Source organism: Staurois parvus, unplaced genomic scaffold (assembly GCF_062004578.1).
Source record: "Staurois parvus isolate SC_StPar_1 unplaced genomic scaffold, SC_StPar_1.0 ptg000092l, whole genome shotgun sequence".
Taxonomy (NCBI): Eukaryota; Metazoa; Chordata; class Amphibia; order Anura; family Ranidae; genus Staurois; species Staurois parvus.
The window spans coordinates 3656253-3681897 of record NW_028317888.1 but is presented as its reverse complement, the minus strand read 5'-3'; the positions used below and the strand labels follow the sequence as shown (position 1 = coordinate 3681897).

The window sequence follows — 25645 nt, the reverse complement described above, 5'->3', positions numbered from 1 at the left end:
ATACTCCTGACCACTGCACTCTATACACAGGGCTGTATATGACATACTCCTGACCACTGCACTCTGGGCCATTATTTATAGGTAACTGTAAACTGATGACCTGTAAGGGCTTTTAAAGCGTCACCTATGAGCAATTTTTGGGTACCAAAGATCTCCCTCATTGCCCCGACATACAACCTTTATTTTTGTTCAATACATTTTTTATTGTACTTTTAATTTAATAAGATTGAAATCAAAAAGTGGGTATCAGTAAAGGAAGGAATCCGATTGGTCAGGAAGATTCCTTGTCTGGAATGTGGGGGCGGAGTCATTATTATTGGTGTACAATACAATACACAACGTGTTCCATTATTATAACAAAGTATTGTAGAAAAGATCCCAACATAGAAAATGGGGGAAAGGAGGAAATAAAGGCGGATATGAAGGGGAATCTGTGTACGGGGAACACCTTAACAATCACCACCATTTTATTCTCCAGGGCCTCTGATGTCACAGCATATATATTTTTTGGGGAGGGGTTTAGCTAACCTTCAGGCCCCAGATCTGCATTTTCCCATTTGTGCAAAAATGGCCCTGGCAGTGAAAGGGTTAATGGGAGCCAGTATGAGTATCTGTGGACATGGAGTGAATTGTGGGGCCCCCTTTGTGAGAATAGCTACCACATGTGTGGGACTGTTTTTATAGGAGTGTGGTGCGGGTCTCTGTGGTGTGGTGCAGGTCTCTGTGGTGCGGGTCTCTGTGGTGTGGTGCAGGTTTCTGTGGTGTGGGTCTCTGTGGTGCGGCGCGGGTCTCTGTGGTGTGGTGCGGGTCTCTGTGGTGTGGTGCGGGTGTCTGTGGTGCGGGTCTCTGGGGTGCGGTGCGGGTGTCTGTGGTACAGTGTGGGTCTCTGTGGTACGGTGTGGGTCTCTGTGGTGTGGTGCGGGTCTCTGTGGTGTGGTGCGGGTTTCTGTGGTGCGGTGCTGGTCTCTGTGGTGTGGGTGTCTGTGGTGTGGTGCGGGTCTCTGTGGTGTGGTGCGGGTGTCTGTGGTGCGGTGCGGGTCTCTGTGGTGTGGTGCGGGTCTCTGTAGTGTGGTGCGGGTCTCTGTGGTGCGGTGCGGGTCTCTGTGGTGTGGTGCGGGTCTATGTGGTGCGGTGCTGGTCTCTGTGGTGCGGAGCGGGTGTCTGTGGTGCGGAGCGGGTGTCTGTGGTGTGGTGCGGGTGTCTGTGGTGTGGTGCGGGTCTCTGTGGTGTGGTGCGGGTTTCTGTGGTGTGGTGCGGGTCTCTGTGGTGCAGTGCAGGTCTCTGTGGTGCGGTGCGGGTCTTTGTGGTGTGGTGCAGGTCTCTGTGGTGCGGGTTGCAGTACACTCTGGATACTTGGGTGTGGATTCCATGGAATCAGATGGTGTCACTTCCATTGCTGGAAGATATTTCCCCACTACATCTAGGCTGCATTTATGGGATTCCTCGTCATGTAATAGAATGCTCCTCATACTGCTGACCCCTTGAAGGGGAGGGGCGTTCTCCCACCAGGGATCATTGGGTATGGGGCACTGCTGACCCCTTGAAGGGGAGAGGCGTTCTCCCACCAGGGATCATTGGGTATGGGGCACTGCTGACCCCTTGAAGGGGAGAGGCATTCTCCCACCAGGGATCATTGGGTGTGGGGTACTGCTGACCCCTTGAAGGGGAGAGGCCTTCTCTCACCAGGGATCATTGGGTGTGGGGCACTGCTGACCCCTTGAAGGGGAGAGTCGTTCTCCCAACAGGGATCATTGGGTGTGGGGTAGATGGAGCTGGATGATGGAGCCTCTAGTCCTAGGGGGGCTTCCAGTAGTAAAGGTAGACTGAGACTACAGAACCTCTTATGGGATATACAGAACATTAGGGGGGACTTGTGGATGTATTGATAGACTTCCCACTGATGATCCCATTCCTGATCCCGCCTCCTCCTGACGTTCTAGGTCCCTAATTACTCTCTATGCAGTGAGATGTTGTATTGTAATCATTATGAACGTTATCATTGTTCTAGAACATCTGGTGCATATATTGGCTCCTGAAGAAGTGGACTATGTCCAGGAAACGTGTCAGGACACTGAGAATGCCTTCTTCTGGATATCACGCACTTTATCATTGTTCTAGAACATCTGGTGCATATATTGTCTGCTGAAGAAGTGGACTATGTCCTGGAAACGTGTCGGGACACTGAGAATGCCTTCTTCTGGATATCACGCACTTTATCATTGTTCTAGAACATCTGGTGCATATATTGTCTCCTGAAGAAGTGGACTATGTCCAGGAAATGTGTCAGGACACTGAGAATGACTTCTTCTGGATATCACTCACTATATCATTGAGATGTTCTTAGCACTGTGAAGTTCAGTGCTGCAGCATGTTACATGTCATGGGAATGGATTTTTCTAGAATATTTATATGAATATGAATGAAATAAAAAAATGTTTTATGTTGTAGCACTACCCCATAGGGATTGCTGAGGAATTTGGGTCCCCCTATAGTCCTGCACAGCCAGTCATTCAGCATTTTCCACACAAGCTCACATCCGGAGACAGAAACCAGTCCTTGAGTGTTGGTTTGGGTATTTATTGAGGGGATTATAACTTGGATGGGGTAAGGGGGGTATAGGACACCCAAGGGAACCGAAATCTGAGGACAACTTCCTGAACTATTCACAAGCTTCTCCTTCTTTAGAAACACTGTCTCTGTTGGAGAGCTGGCCAGTTGTCCCACCCTGGACCCTAGATGAACTCCTCTTCACCCAGCAATCTGGAGACTTCTTCCAGAGAAGGGATGTGGTTCCTGTCCCTTTAATTGAGGTGAACAGTCACTAGTAGGGGGCTAATCTGGATAACCACCAGAGTGCTTCTCATATCTGCCCAGGGGGTGCAGGTGTACTCACTCAGATCCTCTCCTGTACCACTTGTGGGTTGGCTGCTGCTACCAGTCCTATCAGCTGGGCTGCTCCATCCCTGCCATACAGATGGTCCTCTCTCAGGAGGCCAGTGGGCTCCAAACTTTCCTCCTCTCCAACTCCAGGCTTACAGGCAGGACCCATCCCACTAGGCCTCCTTCCTCCAGCCTCACATCTTCCACCTGACTGCTCACACTCCACTCCCCACTCCTACTACTGAGCAGGATCTTACACTATTAAGGGAGTCCCAGCCCCTTGTCAAGCCTTCTGTTGGGGATTGGCTGAAATCCCTGAAGAGTGCAGCCTGGCTGGCTCCTCAGATCCGCCCACTTCCTCCAAGGCCCTCTTCCAAAAGGTTCAAAACAGGGGAATCCCAGAGGGACTGGCCTACAGAGTCCCTCAGCCCTGACCACAATTTGACCCCTCTGGCTATCACACCTGAGCTGCTAACCATTAGGGTGTAGCTCCCCCTGGCTGTACTAGGAGGGCGCTACAATGTATAATGTGTCTCAAAAGTCTCATTTCACTATAATGTTTGTATGTCTATATGAGCTAGAAGGAATCACTCTCCTGTGTTCGACTCTAAACATTAGAGCTCCCCCTAGCTGCACCCTGGTAATGACATTGCTAGGAGGTCTGTTCATTTATCTGCTCCATACTTCCCGTCTTTATATACTATAATATAATACAATATGATATAATACGATACAATATAATAGAATATAATAGAATATAATACAATATGATACAATATAATATAATACAATATAATAGAATATATTATATCTCCTGACATTTAGGGGTCTATTGATAAACCCTTTGTCTAGCAGAGCGCTCAGTGACAAAGCATGTACATTCCTTCTGTATAAATGGGGAACAATTTTAAATGAATTTTGACTTAAAATGGAAAATGTTGCATTTTGTTAGAATTTCTATGAGGAAGATCATATTCTCATCGTTTCCCCGGGTTGAACCATTGGAGTTATTATACCAAATAATAGACAAGGGTCATTTTCAGATCTCAAGTCCCGCAAGAGACAAACTTCTCCCCAACTGAAGTATTTAGTTCTGTGTATAGAGAAGGAATGGAAGCCGGGACCCCTCAGTGCAGGAACAAGGGGGGGGGGGGTGATTACAAACACCAAATAATCCCGTGGTGGTCCCCACATCCTCCAGTCTAGCTGAGATGTCATTGTTCTGCCAACGAGAAGGATGAACAAGATGAAGAGACGCGGTATATGGAAGTATTCTCTACGTTTCTGCAGACACAGCGGCCATTATTCCAAGCTGAGGGATTCTGGGAGAGCTCGGGAATAAACATCACAATGGAAGAGTTTCTGTTCTCCAATGTAATGAGGACAAGAGAAGTCCCACATCATGGACTATAGTAGGAATGACAACTCTACAAAGCTGCACACCCTCCTCCATGTCTATGGATCCATCTAGGGATCTTCTCATGATTCTCATATCTATAGATGACTGGCTGACATGGCTGAATGAATGCTGGTCATATTAGTTCATCTATTCTCTAAGTGGGGCGGTATCTATTGGGCCAATCCCTTTTACAAACCACACATAATATCGCCCTTCAAAGTGAAAACAGAAACGATTTCCACAAAATCAAAGAGTAGAAATATTTTCCGGTGGATCCCCTCTACCCAGACCCCATATGTAGACATAGAACAACAAGCTGTGTTCCCTCTCGTGCCGCACTCCTCCAACCACCCAAACCCACACAGAAGCCAAGGGAAATAATGAGAGGAAAGTTCCCCCCTAGTTTGGGGCGGAGTTCTCCTTCCCTCCTGTTGGGGGATGGGAGAAGGATGGACTGAAGACAGAGAGACGCTTCGGGGTCACCACTGTTCTGTAGAGCCTTGAAATGAAGGACATCAACTTCAGAAGTTCTTGTTGTCTGTGTAAAGTTCCCCGATAACGAGATCTGGGCTCTCCCGGCTTCTAGCTCTGTAACCCGCTATATCATTATCAGGAAACGCAACTCCGACACCCAAGAAGGGCTGAAGTTGTGTCCTTCATTTCCAGGATCTACTGACCACTCTGCACCCCGACATTTACTGCACTTCATCCATGTCTTTGGGGGCCTCTCATCTCCTTATCAACTGTTCCTTCCATGATGAAGATCAGCCATGGAGTATATCTGAGGTGTATATCAGGGTGTGCTTCTTCCCCACATGAGAGCTGGGATGTCCAGCAACATTCATCTAGAAGACATTTCCCGCACTCAAGGTACTAATACACCTCCAGGGTTGTGTGGGACCCCTGATGTACAGGAAGACAGGACTTCAGTGAGGAACATTTCCCACACTCAGTACAGGAAAGTGGCTGCTTCCCCATGTGAGATCTCTGATGTTTGGAAAGATGCGACTTCCATGAAAAACATTTCCAGCACTTAGGACAGGAATACAGCTTCTCCCCCGTGTGAGATCTTTAATGTCTATAAAGGTGGGAATTCTGTGAAAAACATTTCCTGCACTCCAGACAGAAATATGGCTTTTCCCCTGTGTGAGATCTCTGATGTGTGTGAAGATGTGACTTCCATGAAAAACATTTTCCGCACTTAGGACAGGAATACAGCTTCTCCCCGTGTGAGATCTCTGATGTGTGTGAAGGCTAGACTTCACTGAAAAACATTTTCCGCACTCAGAACAGGAATTTCTGTGTGAGATCTCTGAGTGTGTGACATTTCTGATGTGTGTAAAGATTGAACTTCCATGAAAAACATTTCCCGCACTCAGGACAAGAATACATCATCTACCCTGTGTGAGACTTCTTCCCCGTGTGAGATCTCTGATGGTTGGAAAGACTGGACTTCAGGGAAAAACATTTCCCACAGTCAGGACAGGAAAGTGGCTTCTCCTCCGTGTGAGATCTCTGATGAATGGAAAGACTGGTCTTAGCTAAAAAACATTTCCCACACTCAGGGAAGGAATATGGCTTCTCCCCTGTGTGAGATCTCTGATGTTTGGAAAAATTGGATTTTGTTAAAAAACATTTCCCGCACTCAGGACAGGAATATGGCTTCTCCCCTGTGTGAGATCTCTGATGTGTGTGAAGACTGAACTTGTCTGAAAAACATTTCCCACAATCTAGACAGGAATAAGGCTTCTCCCCTGTGTGAGATCTCTGATGTATGTGAAGACTGGACTTCACTGAAAAGCATTTCCCACACTCAGGACAGGAATAAGGCTTCTCCCCCGTGTGAGATCTCTGATGTATGTGAAGACGAGACTTGACTGAAAAACATTTCCCACACTCAGGACAGGAATACGGCTTTTCCCCTGTGTGAGATCTCTGATGTGTGTGAAGATGGGACTTGCCTGAAAAACATTTCCCACACTCTAGACAGGAATACGGCTTCTCCCCTGTGTGAGATCTCTGATGTGTGTGAAGATGGGACTTGCCTGAAAAACATTTCCCACACTCTAGACAGGAATACGGCTTCTCCCCTGTGTGAGATCTCTGATGTGTGTGAAGACTGGACTTGACTGAAAAACATTTCCCACACTCAGGACAGGAATACGGCTTCTCCCCTGTGTGAGATCTCTGATGTATGTAAAGATGTGACTTCTGTGTAAAACATTTCCTGCACTCAGGACAGGGATATGGAATCTCCCCTGTGTGAGATCTTTGATGTCTGGAAAGATGATACTTATCTGAAAAACATTTCCTGCACTCAGGACAGGAATACAGCTTCTCCCCCGTGTGAGATCTCTGATGTCTGGAAAGATGATACTTATCTGAAAAGCATTTCCCACACTCAAAACAGGAATACGGCTTCTCCCCTGTGTGAGATCTTTGATGTGTGAAAAGACGGGACTTCACTGAAAAACATTTCCCACACTTAGTACAGGAATACGGCTTCTCCCCCATGTGAGATGTCTGATGTGTGTGAAGACAATACTTGTCTGAAAAACATTTCCCACACTCAGGACAGGAATACAGCTTCTCTCCTGTGTGAGATTTCTGATGTGTGGAAAGATTGGACTTCTGTGAAAAACATTTCCCGCACTCAGGACAGGAATACGGCTTCTCCCCCGTGTGAAATCTCTGATGTGTGGAAAGATTGGACTTCTGTGAAAAACATTTCCCGCACTCAGGACAGGAATACGGCTTCTCCCCTGTGTGAGATCTTTTATGCACATTAAGATGGTATGTAGAACTTAACCTCTTCCCGCACTCAGTACAGGAGAAGCTCTTCCCTGTTGGAAGGCCTGCCCGGTCCCGCACAGTCTGAGGTTCCTCAGGATACGAGGAATCCGATGGTCCATCTACACTGGGTGGTGCCGGATGGACATTGGAGGGAGCCGGGTTTTCTCTTGGACTATACTGTGTGATGTCCTCATCTTCTACTTTCCAGTCTGGAGACAAAGTGAGACAATCCTCGGAGGTTTTCCTCATCTCCCGGCCATGGACTAAAATACAAAGACAAAGAGGATTACTAGACAGGAGCTGATTGGTTCCCCCAAACCAGGACTCCGCCCACATCAGGCAGCTTGGTCTCTGAGGAGCTTACAATTCCACCCTCAAGGGAACTAGGAAATGGCTCCTCTGATCTCCTACCAGGTCATTTCTTTATTCATGGACCTTAGTCAGAGAGTGAGGAAACAACCAGAACTGTCTTTTATAGGAGGGACAGTGATGAGGGGATTATAGGACGAGGGTCCCCACCCCCTCTATCACTCATCACCATCTTCCCAACACAAGAAGTACTGCACTTCCTTATTTACTCCATGATTTAGTCATGAAGAACAGCTGGGCTGAGCCCCACCAGAGGTCAGAGAGTGAGGATGGGGGGAGAACAACCAAGATGAAGACTGGACTGATCCTGAAGACCACCATCATTGGCGTATTGACTCCTCCCTCATTATCACTTTCTGTTTAAGGGTCCAAAGTTGGAGAATGTAAAAGTCTGTGCTCCAATCACATCATCCGATATAATATGTCCAGCTGGGAGGAAATGGGGGGAACAAAAGAGAATCCATATTATGTGTATATATAGCAATGGGGGGAGGGGGAGAGCAGAAGTCAGGACTATGGAATGTACAACATAGAGTATATAGTGCAGGGGTCAGGAGTATGTAATGTACAACATAGTGTATATAGTGCAGGGGTCAGGAGTATGGAATGTACAACATAGAGTATATAGTGCAGGGGTCAGGAGTATGTACTGTACAACATAGAGTATATAGTGCAGGGGTCAGGAGTATGTAATGTACAACATAGAGAATATAGTGCAGGGGTCAGGAGTATGTAATGTACAACATAGAGTATATAGTGCAGGGGTCAGGAGTATGTAATGTGCAATATAGAGTATATAGTGCAGGGGTCAGAAGTATGTAATGTACAACAGAGTATATAGCGCAGGGGTCAGGAGTATGTAATGTACAACATAAGAGTATATAGTGCAGGAGTCAGGAGTATGTAATGTACAACATAAAGTATATAGTGCAGGGGTCAGGAGGATGTAATGTACAATATAGAGTATATAGTGCAGGGGTCAGGAGGATGTAATGTATTACAGTATATAGTGCAGGGGTCAGGAGGATGTAATGTACAATATAAAGTATATAGTGCAAGGGTCAGGAGTATGTAATATACAACAGATTATATAGTGCAGGGGTCAGGACTATGTAATGTGCAACATAGAGTATATAGTGCAGGGGTCAGGAGTATGTAATGTACAACATGGGAGTATATAGTGCAGGGGTCAGGAGTATGTAATGTACAACATGGAGTATATAGTGCAGGGGTCAGGAGTATGTAATGTACAACATGGAGTATATAGTGCAGGGGTCAGGAGTATGGAATGTACAACATAGAGTATATAGTGCAGGGGTCAGGAGTATGGAATGTACAACATAGAGTATATAGTGCAGGGGTCAGGAGTATGTAATGTACAACATCGAGTATATAGTGCAGGGGTCAGGAGTATGTAATGTACAACAGAGTATATAGTGCAGGGGTCAGGAGTATGTAATGTACAACAGAGTATATAGTGCAGGGGTCAGGAGTATGTAATGTACAAGTTATATAGTATAAGGGTCAGGACTCTCAGTATTAGTATTCTGTAATCAGTGGAAGCCTAAATGTTTACTGTAGACAACATGTAGAGGTGAGTTGGGATTAAACCATCATGAAACAGCTTAGATTGGAGGTGAGCAAATCCTTGGACAGAGGGGTGGCAGTGGACGTGGTATACTTGGACAGAGGGGTGGCGGGGGACGTGGTATACTTGGACAGAGGGGTGGCGGTGGACGTGGTATACTTGGACAGAGGGGTGGTGGTGGACGTGGTATACTTGGACAGAGGGGTGGCGGTGGACGTGGTATACTTGGACAGAGGGGTGGCGGTGGACATGGTATACTTGGACAGAGGGGTGGTGGTGGACGTGGTATACTTGGACAGAGGGGTGGTGGTGGACGTGGTATACTTGGACAGAGGGGTGGTGGTGGACGTGGTATACTTGGACAGAGGGGTGGCGGTGGATGTGGTATACTTGGACAGAGGGGTGGCGGTGGATGTGGTATACTTGGACAGAGAAATCTGAATGTAAATGGATAGAAAACTGGCTAAAAGATCGTATTCAGAGAGTAGTGGTTAATTATTCATACTCTGAATGGTCTGGGGGTGTCAGTGGTGTACCCCAAGGTTCAGTGTTATTAGTGGTGTACCCCAAGGTTCAGTTTAATTAGTGGGGTACCCCAAGGTTCAGTGTGATTAGTGGGGTACCCCAAGGTTCAGTGTGATTAGTGGGGTACCCTAAGGTTCAGTGTTATTAGTGGGGTACCCCAGCGTTCAGTGTTATTAGTGGGGTACCCCAAGGTTCAGTGGTAGTAGTGGGGTACCCCAAGGTTCAGTGTTATTAGTGGGGTACCCCAAGGTTCAGTGTTATTAGTGGGGTACCGCAAGGTTCAGTGTTATTAGTGGGGTACCCCAGGGTTCAGTGTTATTAGTGGGGTACCCCAAGGTTCAGTATTATTAGTGGTGTACCCCAGGGTTCAGTGTTATTAGTGGGGTACCCCAAGGTTCAGTATTATTAGTGGTGTACTCCAAGGTTCAGTGTTATTAGTGGGGTACCGCAAGGTTCAGTGTTATTAGTGGGGTACCCCAGGGTTCAGTGTTATTAGTGGGGTACCCCAGGGTTCAGTGTTGGGCCCCTTACTTATTAATATATATAAACAATATGGGGTGTGAGATTATAAATCCCATTCCAGTCTTTGCAGATGACACCAAGCTGTGCCGGGGAATAACGTCCTTACAGGATGTCTCCAACTTACAAGCCGACCTCAATGCTCTGTGTAATTGGGGGACTATGGGGCCAATGAGGGCTAATGGTGATAAATGTAAGGTTCTGCACTGGGGGGGGGGCTAAGAATATGCATGCATCATACATACTAGGGGGGTACAACTGGGGGGACAATGGTGGAGAAGGATCTGGTGGAGTCAATGGTGGAGAAGGATCTGGGGGTGTCAATGGTGAAGGATCTGGGGGGGGGGTCAATGGTGAAGGATCTGGGGGGGAGTCAATGGTGGAAAAGGATTTGGGGGGGTCAAAGAACATTGAGGAACTGGAGGAAGTACAGAGAAGGGCAACCAAACGGATAGGAGGCATGGAGGAGATCAGCTATGAGGAAAGATTAGAGGAACTGAATGTATTCTCTACTGAGAAGAGGAGATTAAGGGGGGATATGATCTCCATGTATAATACATAAGGGGGGGATATGATCTCCATGTATAATACATAAGGGGGGGATATGATCTCCATGTATAATACATAAGGGGGGGATATGATCCTTATGTATAATACATAAGGGGGGATATGATCTCCATGTATAATACATAAGGGGGATATGATCTCCATGTATAATACATAAGGGGGATATGATCTCCATGTATAATACATAAGGGGGGATATGATCTCCATGTATAATACATAAGGGGGGGATATGATCTCCATGTATAATACATAAGGGGGATATGATCTCCATGTATAATACATAAGGGGGGATATGATCACCATGTATAATACATAAGGGGGGATATGATCTCCATGTATAATACATAAGGGGGGGATATGATCTCCATGTATAATACATAAGGGGGGATATGATCTCCATGTAGAATACATAAGGGGATATGATCTCCATGTATTATATATAAGGGGGATATGATCACCATGTATAATACATAAGGGGGGATATGATCTCCATGTATAATACATAAGGGGGGGATATGATCCTTATGTATAATACATAAGGGGGGATATGATCTCCATGTATAATACATAAGGGGGATATGATCTCCATGTATAATACATAAGGGGGATATGATCTCCATGTATAATACATAAGGGGGGATATGATCTCCATGTATAATACATAAGGGGGGGATATGATCTCCATGTATAATACATAAGGGGGATATGATCTCCATGTATAATACATAAGGGGGGATATGATCACCATGTATAATACATAAGGGGGGATATGATCTCCATGTATAATACATAAGGGGGGGATATGATCTCCATGTATAATACATAAGGGGGGATATGATCTCCATGTAGAATACATAAGGGGATATGATCTCCATGTATTATATATAAGGGGGATATGATCACCATGTATAATACATAAGGGGGGATATGATCTCCATGTATAATACATAAGGGGGGATATGATCTCCATGTATAATACATAAGGGGGGATATGATCTCCATGTATAATACATAAGGGGGGATATGATCTCCATATATAATACATAAGGGGGGGTATGATCTCCATATATAATACATAAGGGGGGGATATGATCTCCATGTATAATACATAAGGGGGGATATGATCTCCATATATAATACATAAGGGGGATATGATCTCCATGTATAATACATAAGGGGGGATATGATCTCCATGTATAATACATAAGGGGGGGATATGATCTCCATGTATAATACATAAGGGGGATATGATCTCCATGTATAATAATAAGGGGGGATATGATCTCCATGTATAATACATAAGGGGGGATATGATCTCCATGTATAATACATAAGGGGGGATATGATCTCCATGTATAATACATAAGGGGGGGATATGATCTCCATGTATAATACATAAGGGGGATATGATCTCCATGTATAATACATAAGGGGGGATATGATCTCCATGTATTATATATAAGGGGGATATGATCTCCATGTATAATACATAAGGGGGGATATGATCTCCATGTATAATACATAAGGGGGGATATGATCTCCATATATAATACATAAGGGGGGGTATGATCTCCATGTATAATACATAAGGGGGGGGATATGATCTTCATGTATAATACATAAGGGGGGATATGATCTCCATATATAATACATAAGGGGGATATGATCTCCATGTATAATACATAAGGGGGGATATGATCTCCATGTATAATACATAAGGGGGGGATATGATCTCCATGTATAATACATAAGGGGGATATGATCTCCATGTATAATAATAAGGGGGGATATGATCTCCATGTATAATACATAAGGGGGGATATGATCTCCATGTATAATACATAAGGGGGGATATGATCTCCATGTATAATACATAAGGGGGGATATGATCTCCATGTATAATACATAAGGGGGATATGATCTCCATGTATAATACATAAGGGGGGATATGATCTCTATGTATAATACATAAGGGGGATATGATCTCCATGTATAATACATAAGGGGGGGATATGATCTCCATGTATAATACATAAGGGGGGATATGATCTCCATGTATAATACATAAGGGGGGGATATGATCTCCATGTATAATACATAAGGGGGGATATGATCACCGTGTATAATACATAAGGGGGGATATGATCTCCATGTATAATACATAAGGGGGATATGATCTCCATGTATAATACATGAAGGGGATATGATCTCCATGTATAATACATAAGGGGGATATGATCCCCATGTATAATACATAAGGGGGGATATGATCTCCATGTATAATACATAAGGGGGGATATGATCTCCATGTATAATACATAAGGGGGGATATGATCTCCATGTATAATACATAAGGTGGGGGATATGATCTCCATGTATAATACATAAGGGGGATATGATCTCCATGTATTATATATAAGGGGGATATGATCACCATGTATAATACATAAGGGGGGGGGTATGATCTCCATGTATAATACATAAGGGGGGATATGATCTCCATATATAATACATAAGGGGGGGGTATGATCTCCATGTATAATACATAAGGGGGGGATATGATCTCCATGTAAATACATAAGGGGGAATATGATCTCCATGTATAATACATAAGGGGGGGATATGATCTCCATGTATAATACATAAGGGGGGATATGATCTCCATGTATAATACATAAGGGGGGATATGATCTCCATGTATAATACATAAGGGGGATATAATCTCCATGTATAATACATAAGGGGGATATAATCTCCATGTATAATACATAAGGGGGGATATGATCTCCATGTATAATACATAAGGGGGATATGATCTCCATGTATAATACATAAGGGGGGATATGATCTCCATGTATAATACATAAGGGGGGGATATGATCTCCATGTATAATACATAAGGGGGGATATGATCTCCATGTATAATACATAAGGGGGGATATGATCTCCATGTATAATACATAAGGGGGGATATGATCTCCATGTATAATACATAAGGGGGGATATGATCTCCATGTATAATACATAAGGGGGATATGATCTCCATGTATAATACATAAGGGGGGATATGATCTCCATGTATAATACATAAGGGGGGATATGATCTCCATGTATAATACATAAGGGGGATATGATCTCCATGTATAATACATAAGGGGGATATAATCTCCATGTATAATACATAAGGGGGATATAATCTCCATGTATAATACATAAGGGGGGATATGATCTCCATGTATAATACATAAGGGGGATATGATCTCCATGTATAATACATAAGGAGGGATATGATCTCCATGTATAATACATAAGGGGAGGATATGATCTCCATGTATAATACATAAGGGGGGATATGATCTCCATGTATAATACATAAGGGGGGATATGATCTCCATGTATAATACATAAGGGGGGATATGATCTCCATGTATAATACATAAGGGGGGATATGATCTCCATGTATAATACATAAGGGGGGGGATATGATCTCCATGTATAATACATAAGGGGGGGGATATGATCTCCATGTATAATACATAAGGGGGGGGATATGATCTCCATGTACAATACATAAGGGGGATATGATCTCCATGTATAATACATAAGGGGGGGATATGATCTCCATGTATAATACATAAGGGGGGGATATGATCTCCATGTATAATACATAAGGGGAGGATATGATCTCCATGTATAATACATAAGGGGGGATATGATCTCCATGTATAATACATAAGGGGGGATATGATCTCCATGTACAATACATAAGGGGGATATGATCTCCATGTATAATACATAAGGGGGGGGATATGATCTCCATGTATAATACATAAGGGGGGAGATATGATCTCCATGTATAATACATAAGGGGGGATATGATCTCCATGTATAATACATAAGGGGGATATAATCTCCATGTATAATACATAAGGGGGGATATGATCTCCATGTATAATACATAAGGGGGGATATGATCTCTATGTATAATACATAAGGGGGAATATGATCTCCATGTATAATACATAAGGGGGATATAATCTCCATGTATAATACATAAGGGGGGATATGATCACCATGTATAATACATAAGGGGGGATATGATCTCCATGTATAATACATAAGGGGGATATGATCTCCATGTATAATACATAAGGGGTGATATGATCACCATGTATAATACATAAGGGGGGATATGATCTCCATGTTTAATACATAAGGGGGGATATGATCACCATGTATAATACATAAGGGGGGATATGATCTCCATGTATAATACATAAGGGGGGATATGATCTCCATGTATAATACATAAGGGGGGGATATGATCTCCATGTATAATACATAAGGGGGAATATGATCTCCATGTATAATACATAAGGGGGGATATGATCTCCATGTATAATACATAAGGGGGGATATGATCTCCATGTATAATACATAAGGGGGGGGATATGATCTCCATGTATAATACATAAGGGGGATATGATCTCCATGTATAATACATAAGGGGGGATATGATCTCCATGTATAATACATAAGGGGGGATATGATCTCCATGTATAATACATAAGGGGGGATTGCTGTAGGAAAGTCCTGGATTCTTTCTTGGATACACAGAATATAACTGGATATAACATTTATAGGGAAAGTTGATCCAGGAAATATCCAATTGCCTCTCGGGGGGTCAGGAAGGAATTGTTTTCCCTGCAGGAGCAGATTGGATCGCGCTTTGCTGGGTTTTTGTCTTCTGGTGGATCAGCTGTGGGTGTCGGATTATAACTTTTACTTTTAATGGTTCAACTAGACGGAATGTCTTTTTTCAGCCAGACTAACTATGTAACTATGTAGGTCCCACACCGCTGCCTCCCATCTCCTGAGACTGCACTCAGTGACTTGGGTCTGAGACACTACAGACATATCCCTCCACCCGGCACAGCCAGCAAACCACAGAGCAAGGAACCCTGGGAGAAATGTTCTGTCAGAGATCCTGTTAGCCCCAGGATAAGGGGTAGAAGACCCAATACACATGTCCCAGGTCAATCAACACCTATTGTGAACATCAACATTTTGCTGCCAGCTGAACCCCAGAACCTCCATAAATCCAGTCTAGAGACATAAATTGTGTCTGCAGCACAGAGAAGGAAGATTATCCAGAAATACAGGATGGGGAACACAGCTCAGGAAAGTGACCAGGGGATTACAGGCTGATATCACCCAGTCCCCGCCCTACTCTGGACCAATCAGTGAGCAGTATGGGTGGAGGAATGGATTTAGTGTTCATGACCCACCTGTGCTGATCTCTGTAGGAGTGTCCTCCTCTATAAATGTCCCCGTTATTCCATCCTCCTCCATAGACTGCTGATCATCCCTCACATACGCCTCTTCTTCTTCTGCTTTCACCTCAAATTCTATATCGATTGGATCTCCACTCTAAATCAAGGAAATGAGAGAAAATATCATCTGTAAAATATAAGATCACATAAAAAATCCACACATCACCTCCACAAGTCCATGTTCTAGATGCTCCATCCCACCAACCTTGTAATAGTGAGGGATGGTGTGACCTTCCTGTGTGGAATCCCGGGAATACAGAGGACGGGGACATCTCTCTGGTGGGTTCCCATGACTGGATCCATCTGTAGGAAACACACACACTGACTGAATCCATTGTTTCTATGTGTTTATCAGATGATGGGGGATCTAGGTGGATCCTCCGTACTGCTCTCTCCTTTACAATAAAGTCTCCTCTTACCCGGTGATGTGAGGGGCGGCTGATTGTCCATCATGACGTCCTTGTAGAGATCCTTGTGTCCTTCTAAATACTCCCACTCCTCCATGGAGAAATAGACAGTGACACCCTGACACCTTATAGGAACCTGACACACACAATGATACAGTCACCATCCAGACACATCCCTTGTCTGTTACTGGAGAATGTCCCAGAATTCCCGGCACCGCTCACCTCTCCTGTCAGCAGCTCCATCATCTTCTCTGTGACTTCTAGAATCTTCTGTGTCTTCTGTCTTGTAGGGATCAGGAATGGAGGTGGGGGGATGGTGGTGGGATTCTGGATTCTCGAGGATCTTGTGGTCATACGATGAGATCTCCTTCTTGTGTCATTGTCGGTAGATGTCTTCATGACTCCTGTACAGTTCTGTGTGATACAAAGAGGTCTTACCTGTCCATAATGGACAACAAGAGGAAGTACTTGGCATAGCAGAGTCCAATGTTTAGTGAAAGGATTGGTGCAAAGCTGAAGGTTTTGGTTCTGTTAGTCATGATGCCATCAGGTGGTCTGACATTGAGCTGTACAATAGAGATGGTCTGCATCCCTCACACAAGGGCGCTCAGCTCCTTACTATGGAATTTAGGAGGTTTTTGGACATGCATTTAAACTGAGAAATGGGGGCAGAGATGTCATTGTTGAGGATCATTTCTGTCCCCAGCAGGCTGAAACAAATGTGAGGTTGGTGTTGCTCAGGACGGGGCTGATGGGGTCACTTCAGTTACAGTTTCGGGTGGTAAACATAAAACAGTAGATGGCAGTGCTTGTCATGTCATTGCACTAATGCTCCGAGTTTAGGCAACAAGCTTGTGAGCTGACAGCTCTTATGTCTAGGGACCACTTGGACCTTGTTGTAATTACAGAGACGTGGTTCAAGGATTCAGATGACTGGGAACTATACCAGGGTATACACTATACAGGAAAGACAGAGTGGGGGGAGGGGAGGAGGAGTTGTCATATATGTCAGAAATAGCATAAGGAGAACATTAATTCAAACAACAAATGAAATACTGGAAACCCTCTGGGTCTGCCTTCCAACCAGAGAGGGATCTTCCCTTAGAATTGGTGTCATATACAGACCCCCAGGACAGGCTGAAGATTAGGAGGACTTCTTGATTGATGAGATAACTCAAATGGCAATGAAGGGGGAGGTTTTCATTATGGGTGACGTCACCACGCCTGACATTAACTGGAATTATCAAACTGTTATTACAAGCAGCAGCAGAGATGTAATGGAAGCACTGAATGGGGCTTCTCTAAAACAGTAAAAAGTCCAACCCAAGGTGATCATATTCTAGACCTAATACTGACAAATGGGGATCAACTGTCTAATATTGAGGTAGAAGAAAACTTGGGTTCTAGTGATCACCAATGTCTTTAGTTTGATATTAAATTAAGAACTGAAAAATCAAAAACAAAAGATTTAGATTCCAAAAAGACAAATTTTGGTGAAATGGGTCAATTTCTAAAAAATGAGTTAAAAGGTTGGAGTAAAAGGACTGGAGTAAGTAATCAGTGGGCACTGTTAGAGTCTACCATCCTGGAGGCAACTAGATTATATGTCAGGCAAGTTAGTAAGAATAAACAGAAGAAAAAACTGATAAAAATATATACAAAAGGAGGCCAAACACATTATCAGCGCTGCCAAAGCACAGAAAGAGGAGGAAATTGCTAAATCTATGAAGAAAGGAGATAAAACCTTTTTTAGGTACATTAGTGATAGAAAAAATACGATGGGATCACTAAAATGAAATCTGGGCACAACACCTATGTTGGGGGAGACCTGGATGTAGCAAACCACTTAAACAATGACTTTTGTCTTCTCAGAAATAAATTATACTAACAATAATAAGTTGGGAGATCATATTGGTTCCAGTAATGATGGATCATTTTTAGGATTTCCGGAGACAGAGTCAGAGGAATTGGCTCAGTTAAAGGTTAATTAATCAATGGGCCCTGATGGATCATCCCAGAGATCTCAGAGAACTTCGAGGTCTAGTTGTTGGACCAGTAACTGATCTTTTTAATCAATCTCTTCTAACAGGAGAAGTTCCCCATGACTGGCGGACAACTAATATTGTACCGATCCACAAGAAGGGCAGCAAGGTAGAAGCCGGCAATTACAGGCCAGTGAGTCTAACATCGGTGGTAGTCATGTTAATGGAATCACTCCTGAAAGGAAGGATCATTGATCATCTAGAAACACACAACTTGCTGGATCCAAAGCAGCATGGCTTTGCTGAGGGCAGATCATGGCATCTGATTGGATTTTTTTTTACTATATTACCAATGATTTGGACCAGGGTGGTGCTGTGGACATAGAATATCTTGATTTCAGCAAGGCATGTGATACAGTTCCACATAATGATCTAATACAGAAGTTGGACAAGCTAGGACTTAGCCCTTGGGGGGTTCAGTGGATGTGCAGCTGGCTAAAGGATAGATACCAGAGTGTGGTTGTAATTGGGGTTCACACGGAACAGAGAGCAGTCACTAGTGGTGTCCCCCAAGGTTCTGTACTGGGACCTGTTCTATGTAATCTATATGTAAGTGATAGAACTAAAGGGTTGTTGGGTAAGGGGATGTCTCTTTGCTGATGACACAAACATGTGTAATAGGGAGGATATCCCTGGAGGTGTCTGTAACATGGAACAGGATTTGGCATTGCTGGAAGATTGGTCAAAAAAGTGGAAATTTCAGTTCAATGTTTCTAAATGTAACATAATGCACCTAGGGAAAAATAATCCCTTAGGAGTGAACAACATGGGGGTACAGTGCTGGCCAACATTACAGAGGAAAAGGACTTGGGTACTTATTTCAGATGATTGCAAAATGAGCAAACAGTGGGGAAAGCAAATAGAATTCTAGAGTGCATAACTAGAGGGGTCCATAAAGGAGGAAGGAGGTCCCAATTCCTCTATATAGATCTTTATATTACTAGAGGGGTCACCGGCGGGAGGAAGGAGGTCCTGATTCCTCTATATAGATCTTTATATTACTAGAGGGGTCACCGGCAGGAGGAAGGAGGTCCTGATTCCTCTATATAGATCTTTATATTACTAGAGGGGTCACCGGCAGGAGGAAGGAGGTCCTGATTCCTCTATATAGATCTTTATATCACTAGAGGGGTCACCGGCAGGAGGAAGGAGGTCCTGATTCCTCTATATAGATCCTATCACAAGAGGGGTCACCGGCAGGAGGAAGGAGGTCCTGATTCCTCTAAATAGATCCTATCACTAGAGGGGTCACCGGCAGGAGGAAGGAGATCCCGATTCCTCTATATAGATCTTTATATCACTAGAGGGGTCACTGGCGAGAGGAAGGAGGTCCTGATTCCTCTATATAGATCTATACATCACTAGAGGGGTCACCAGCAGGAGGAAGGAGGTCCTGATTCCTCTATATAGATCTTTATATCACTAGACGGGTCACCGGCAGGAGGAAGGAGGTCCTGATTCCTCTATATAGATCCTATCACTAGAGGGGTCACCGGCAGGAGGAAGGAGGTCCTGATTCCTCTAAATAGATCCTATCACTAGAGGGGTCACCAGCAGGAGGAAGGAGGTCCTGATTCCTCTATATAGATCTATACATCACTAGAGGGGTCACCAGCAGGAGGAAGGAGGTCCTGATTCCTCTATATAGATCTTTATATCACTAGAGGGGTCACCGGCAGGAGGAAGGAGGTCCTGATTCCTCTATATAGATCTTTATATCACTAGAGGGGTCACCGGCAGGAGGAAGGAGGTACCGATTCCTCTATATAGATCTTTATATCACTAGAGGGGTCACCGGCAGGAGGAAGGAGGTCCTGATTCCTCTATATAGATCTATATATCACTAGAGTGGTCACCGGCAGGAGGAAGGAGGTCCTGATTCCTCTATATAGATCTATCACTAGAGGGGTCACCAGCTGGGGGAAAGAGGTCCCGATTCCTCTATATAGATCTTTATATCACTAGAGGGGTCACCGGCAGGAGGAAGGAGGTCCCAATTCCTCTATATAGATCTTTATATCACTAGAGGGGTCACCGGCAGGAGGAAGGAGGTCCCGATTCCTCTATATAGATCTATATATCACTAGAGTGGTCACCGGCAGGAGGAAGGAGGTCCTGATTCCTCTATATAGATCTTTATATCACTAGAGTGGTCACCGGCAGGAGGAAGGAGGTCCTGATTCCTCTATATAGATCTTTATATCACTAGAGGGGTCACCGGCAGGAGGGAGGTCCTGATTCCTCTATATAGATCTTTATATCACTAGAGGGGTCACCGGCGGGAGGAAGGAGGTCCTGATTCCTCTATATAGATCTTTATATCAATAGAGGGGTCACCGGCGGGAGGAAGGAGGTCCTGATTCCTCTCTATAGATCTTTATATCACTAGAGGGGTCACCGGCAGGAGGAAGGAGGTCCCGATTCCCCTATATAGATCTTTATATCACTAGAGGGGTCACCGGCAGGAGGAAGGAGGTCCCGATTCCTCTATATAGATCCTATCACTAGAGGGGTCACTGGCAGGAGGTCCTGATTCCTCTATATAGATCTTTATATCACTAGAGGGGTCCCCAGCGGGAGGAAGGAGGTCCTGATTCCCCTATATACAGCAGATCTTTAGTTGGACCTCATGTAGAATACTGTGTCCAGTTCTGGAGACCTCACTTACATGAAGATATTGATAAGATAGAACGAGTCCAGAGACGGGGTACAAAAATGGTGAAAGGTCTGGGGGGGATAGAACATATCAGGAGAGACTTCAGGAACTTAACATGTCCAGTCTGGAGGAGAGAAGGGAAAGGGGAGACATGACTGAAACTGTTAAATACAACAAGGGAGTGAATAAGGTTCAGGAGGGCAGGATTTTCAATATGAAACCAAAATGAAGAACACGAGGACATGACCTCCAACTAACTGGAGGAAAGTTCACAACTAATCTCAGAAAGTATTATTTTACTGACAGAGTAGTTGATGCTTGGAGTGAACTTCCAGCAGCGGTAGTGAGCCAGTCAACAGCAAATATCATCAAACATGCTTGGGACAAACATAGATCTATACTCAGACAAAAAAACAAAATAAAAAACCAAGTCCAAAACATATATATAGATCAAATGTGCTTTAATATCAACCTGAAATCCAACCAGCTCTCCTCTGCAAGTACTTTACTGACTCCTCCTCCCATTCCCCATCAGAAATCCATGTCCCTGAGGAAGTCACATGATTCATTATGTAATGAAGAAATTGTGATGACATCATTTCCGGTCAGACGGTGGCCGCCATCTTGGTACACCTGTTCCTGTGTATGTTATTACCAATGCTTGTATGGGTCTGCTGGCCCGATTTTGAGTATTCTATACCCGGTTTTTATACATTAAACATGAAGTATTACACTATGAGATGTCCTCTGATGGTTTTTTGAACACGGATTTCTGATGAGGAATTGGAGGCGCCAGTAAAGTACTTACAGAGGAGAGCTGGCTGGATTTCGGGTTGATATTAAAGCACATTTTACATATAATCCGAGATGAAAATGGGAGGGGAGCGTGCACGCTCGCTGGTGGAGGATTCTTCCAAGTCACATGTGGAATATCTGCTGATATGAAGATTTTTCTGCATTACAGATCTTGATTTTTCCTGCATTTACAGACATTTATTCACAGACTGTCACTGTGTTGAGGGCTCAGCCGGGTGTTTTATGGAATATTATTATCTTTATATTTTGTGTGCTTTGTTATATATATTATTATTTATGCCTTGATATATATTACTCAGACTATCTATTTGCACATTTGTTGAAGTTGCACTCATTGGTTTGTTCACATTTGGTGTTGCCTAGCAGGACATCCATTGTTTTTGGATCTTTTCCTTCCCTTGTGTTTGGTGATTCTCTAGGTATGCACTTCTATCACCTTAGTTAGGGGCTCTGTCAGGTGTTTACTTTATGGTTAGCTTTAGTGAGTAGCGCAGCACTATTTATCTCTCCATTTATTTTGTAGTGTTGTGGGAACGCAGTTTGGAGTTTGCAGACACTCTTAGTTCATCATATTAGGTTTGGCAGCACAAGAGGATTTTTTCTTTATTTAACCCCTTCATTACACTCACCTCTCCAGTCAGCAGGCTGAGGATCTCCAGGGTGAGCTTCAATATCGTCTCATTCCGGGGAAATTCCTTCCTTACAATCTTCCTGAAAGTCTGCTGATTGTCCATCATGACGTCCTTGTAGAGATCCTTGTGTCCTTCTAAATACTCCCACTCCTCCATGGAGAAATAGACAGTGACACCCTGACACCTTATAGGAACCTGACACACACAATGATACAGTCACCATCCAGACACATCCCTTGTCTGTTACTGGAGAATGTCCCAGAATTCCCGGCACCGCTCACCTCTCCTGTCAGCAGCTCCATCATCTTCTTGGTGACTTCTAGAATCTTCTGCATGTTGTGTCTCTCAGGGTTTAGGGAGTCACATGGAGGCACTGTGATGGTCATATGATCACCTGACTTCAGAAGAGGAAATCTCTGTATTGGGGAACCAATAGGAATATCATGTTAGACTCCCAGAATCCTCCTCACCTCTCCGGTCAGGTCTGTGTGATGTCATGTGACCTCCCAGAATCCTCCTGACCTCTCTGGTGAGGTCTGTTTTATTAATGGAGATGAGAGTGATGTCATGTGACCTCCCAGAATCCACCTCACCTCTCCGGTCTGTGTGATGTCATGTGACCTCCCAGAATCCTCCTCACCTCTCCGGTCAGGGCTGTTTCATTAATAGATATAAGAGTAATGTCATGTGACCTCCCAGAATCCTCCTCACCTCTCCGGTCAGGTCTGTGTTTTATTAATAGAGATGAGAGTGATGTCATGTGACCTCCCAGAATCCTCCTCACCTCTCCGGTCAGCAGGTAGATGATCTCCAGGGTGAGGTTTAGTATCTTCTCAGTCATGTCACTCCGGTCCTCCTCCATCCTCATTGGTGCCATCATGTGATCTATACAGGTCTCCTTGTAGACGGATAACTTTGGGAAATGAAAGTAAGAATGATTTGGATGGTATTGGTCACACAATAATAGGATGTGGATGTGAGGGGGGAATAGGAGGGTTGCTGGACATTTAAGGACTACTCCCCCCATGGGAAGACATTTAGTTTGGACTGTTTATTGTTTGTTACATCTTGAAGGACCTGGAACCCTCTTGGGCTGTCGGATCAGAAATCCCCTTTTCTCTGTTGGGTTTGTTTTGTTTCTGAATTGGTTTGCAGCTGAATCAGGACTCCTCTAAGAACAAGTGCTCACTGAGTGAAGGAATGTCCTTCTCTATGTTACTTGATATTCCAGAACATATCACATGACCAGTGAGACAATAAGATGGTTAAGATTGCCGGTTCTGTAAGGTCGGAAAAATAAGTACAGGTGGGGGGGCACCACAGACCCAGAGACCTCCCCTCCTTCTGAGTCCCCTGAGCCCTTCAGCCCCCTATTCCCCCAAAGCCTTGCAGCCTGACTACCCCCTAAAAGGTCCCAGATTCCCCCTTCAGGGGCCCTAAAGTCTTTCAGCTTCTCAGCTCCTCTACTTCCCTCAGACCCCTCAGTATTTCCCTCCCTCTGACACCAATGATGGAACATATTCTTCATGGCCGGCTGGGGAATGTTTTCTTCCTCCTGAGCAGCAATGTAAGGGGCTCCATGCTCCATACTCCTGACCCCGGCACTCCATCATTGTGTTGGCTGCATAGTGTAATGATTGCCCATTGGCTGCCTGTGTAGTGTCATCATTGCCCTTTGTAGGCCATGTATGGTCAGGATGGTCCTTGTCTTGTCTATTTATTGTCAGTGCTGTTTGTTTAGAGGACCATATTACTAGAATTTATCTCCACAATGAGGAGAATGTTCCGGCCCCGGAAGTGGGGGAATGTTCTGCCCCTGAAGGGGTTCATCTGGGTTCCCACACTATATATGTGTGTATCATCATCTGCTGGAGATAAAAGACATCACAGTGACTATGGAGGAAGAGGATGGACATGACTGGAGGAAGAGGATGGACATGACTGGAGGAAGAGGACGGACAAGACTATGGAGGAAGAGGACGGACAAGACTATGGAGGAAGAGGATGGACATGACTATGGAGGAAGAGGATGGACGTGATGGTGGAGGAAGAGGACGGACATGACTGTGGAGGAAGAGGACGGACGTGACTATGGAGGAAGAGGACGGACGTGACTGTGGAGGAAGAGGACGGACGTGACTGTGGAGGAAGAGGACAGACATGACTATGGAGGAAGAGGATGGACATGATGGGGAGTTACTGGGTGTAAATAGGAAATAACAAACTTATTACCTCCTCTGCTGCCACGTCCACAAACGTCTCCGATCTGCTTCCTCCCAACTCACCTCTCGGAATGTCCTGCCTGTACCTGACATCACTTCCTGTCTGTACCTGACATCACTTCCTGTCTGTACCTGACATCACTTCCTGTCTGTATTCCATGGAGACTTCCTGTCTGGGGAGAAATGAGGTCACCATCTTGTGGATTTCATAGGAACTGCAGCCCCGAGAAACATCCCTACTAACCATTCCTGCATTGTATCTACCTTACAGAGATACCAGGGAAGATCAAAAAGAACTAAAAAAAGTAAGAAACAATAAACCTAACTCTTATGCAACCAACTGTTTATATAATATATTTTACTACAGATAGAAAAGACTTAAAGACACAGAACACAAGATAAAAACAAAATACCTAATAAAACAGAGACCTCCAAAACAGATCTTTTTGGGTAAAATATGCAAAACTTCATCCTAAAGTATAAAAATATCTATCAATCCACTCATAATGAAGATGTCAGACATAAATGACAAGGATGTAATGGTCACAGAGGAATGGTGGTGGAGATCTCTCAAAGTAAGAACACTTCCTTGAATGGTTCTATAAATAAAGAATGAATCCTGGAGGGAATAAAGCTGTAAAGCAATAAATAATATATAAACTGGGCCATCCACTTCATCCATAAAGACATTGTGATTGAAGATCTTCTAGATCACATAGAAGGAGGACTCATCCATGATTTCATACATTTGTTTGGAAGGATAGAACAATCCTCAGAAGGGAACATGTAGGATGACAGGAAAGGCTCCTGACTGGTGAGATCCTCCAAACATAATGATGACATCCATGAACTGGAGCGAGCTCGTTGGGGTGATAAAGCCAATCTGGAAACACTGTG

The 25645-nt window shown here is 44.2% G+C and overlaps 1 protein-coding gene across 1 annotated transcript in view; it reads right to left on the bottom strand.

Annotated features, from left to right (window-relative positions):
- LOC149468149 (uncharacterized) overlaps positions 1–17141 on the bottom strand; it is an 86838-nt gene extending 69697 nt beyond the window's left edge. The window contains 4 exon segments of the mRNA XM_089670684.1: positions 5841–7335; positions 16133–16276; positions 16393–16516; positions 16603–17141. Coding sequence (XP_089526810.1) covers positions 5841–7335; positions 16133–16276; positions 16393–16516; positions 16603–16779 — 1940 coding nt within the window. The 5' untranslated portion in view covers positions 16780–17141.
- Between the last annotated feature and the right edge of the window lie 8504 nt (positions 17142–25645).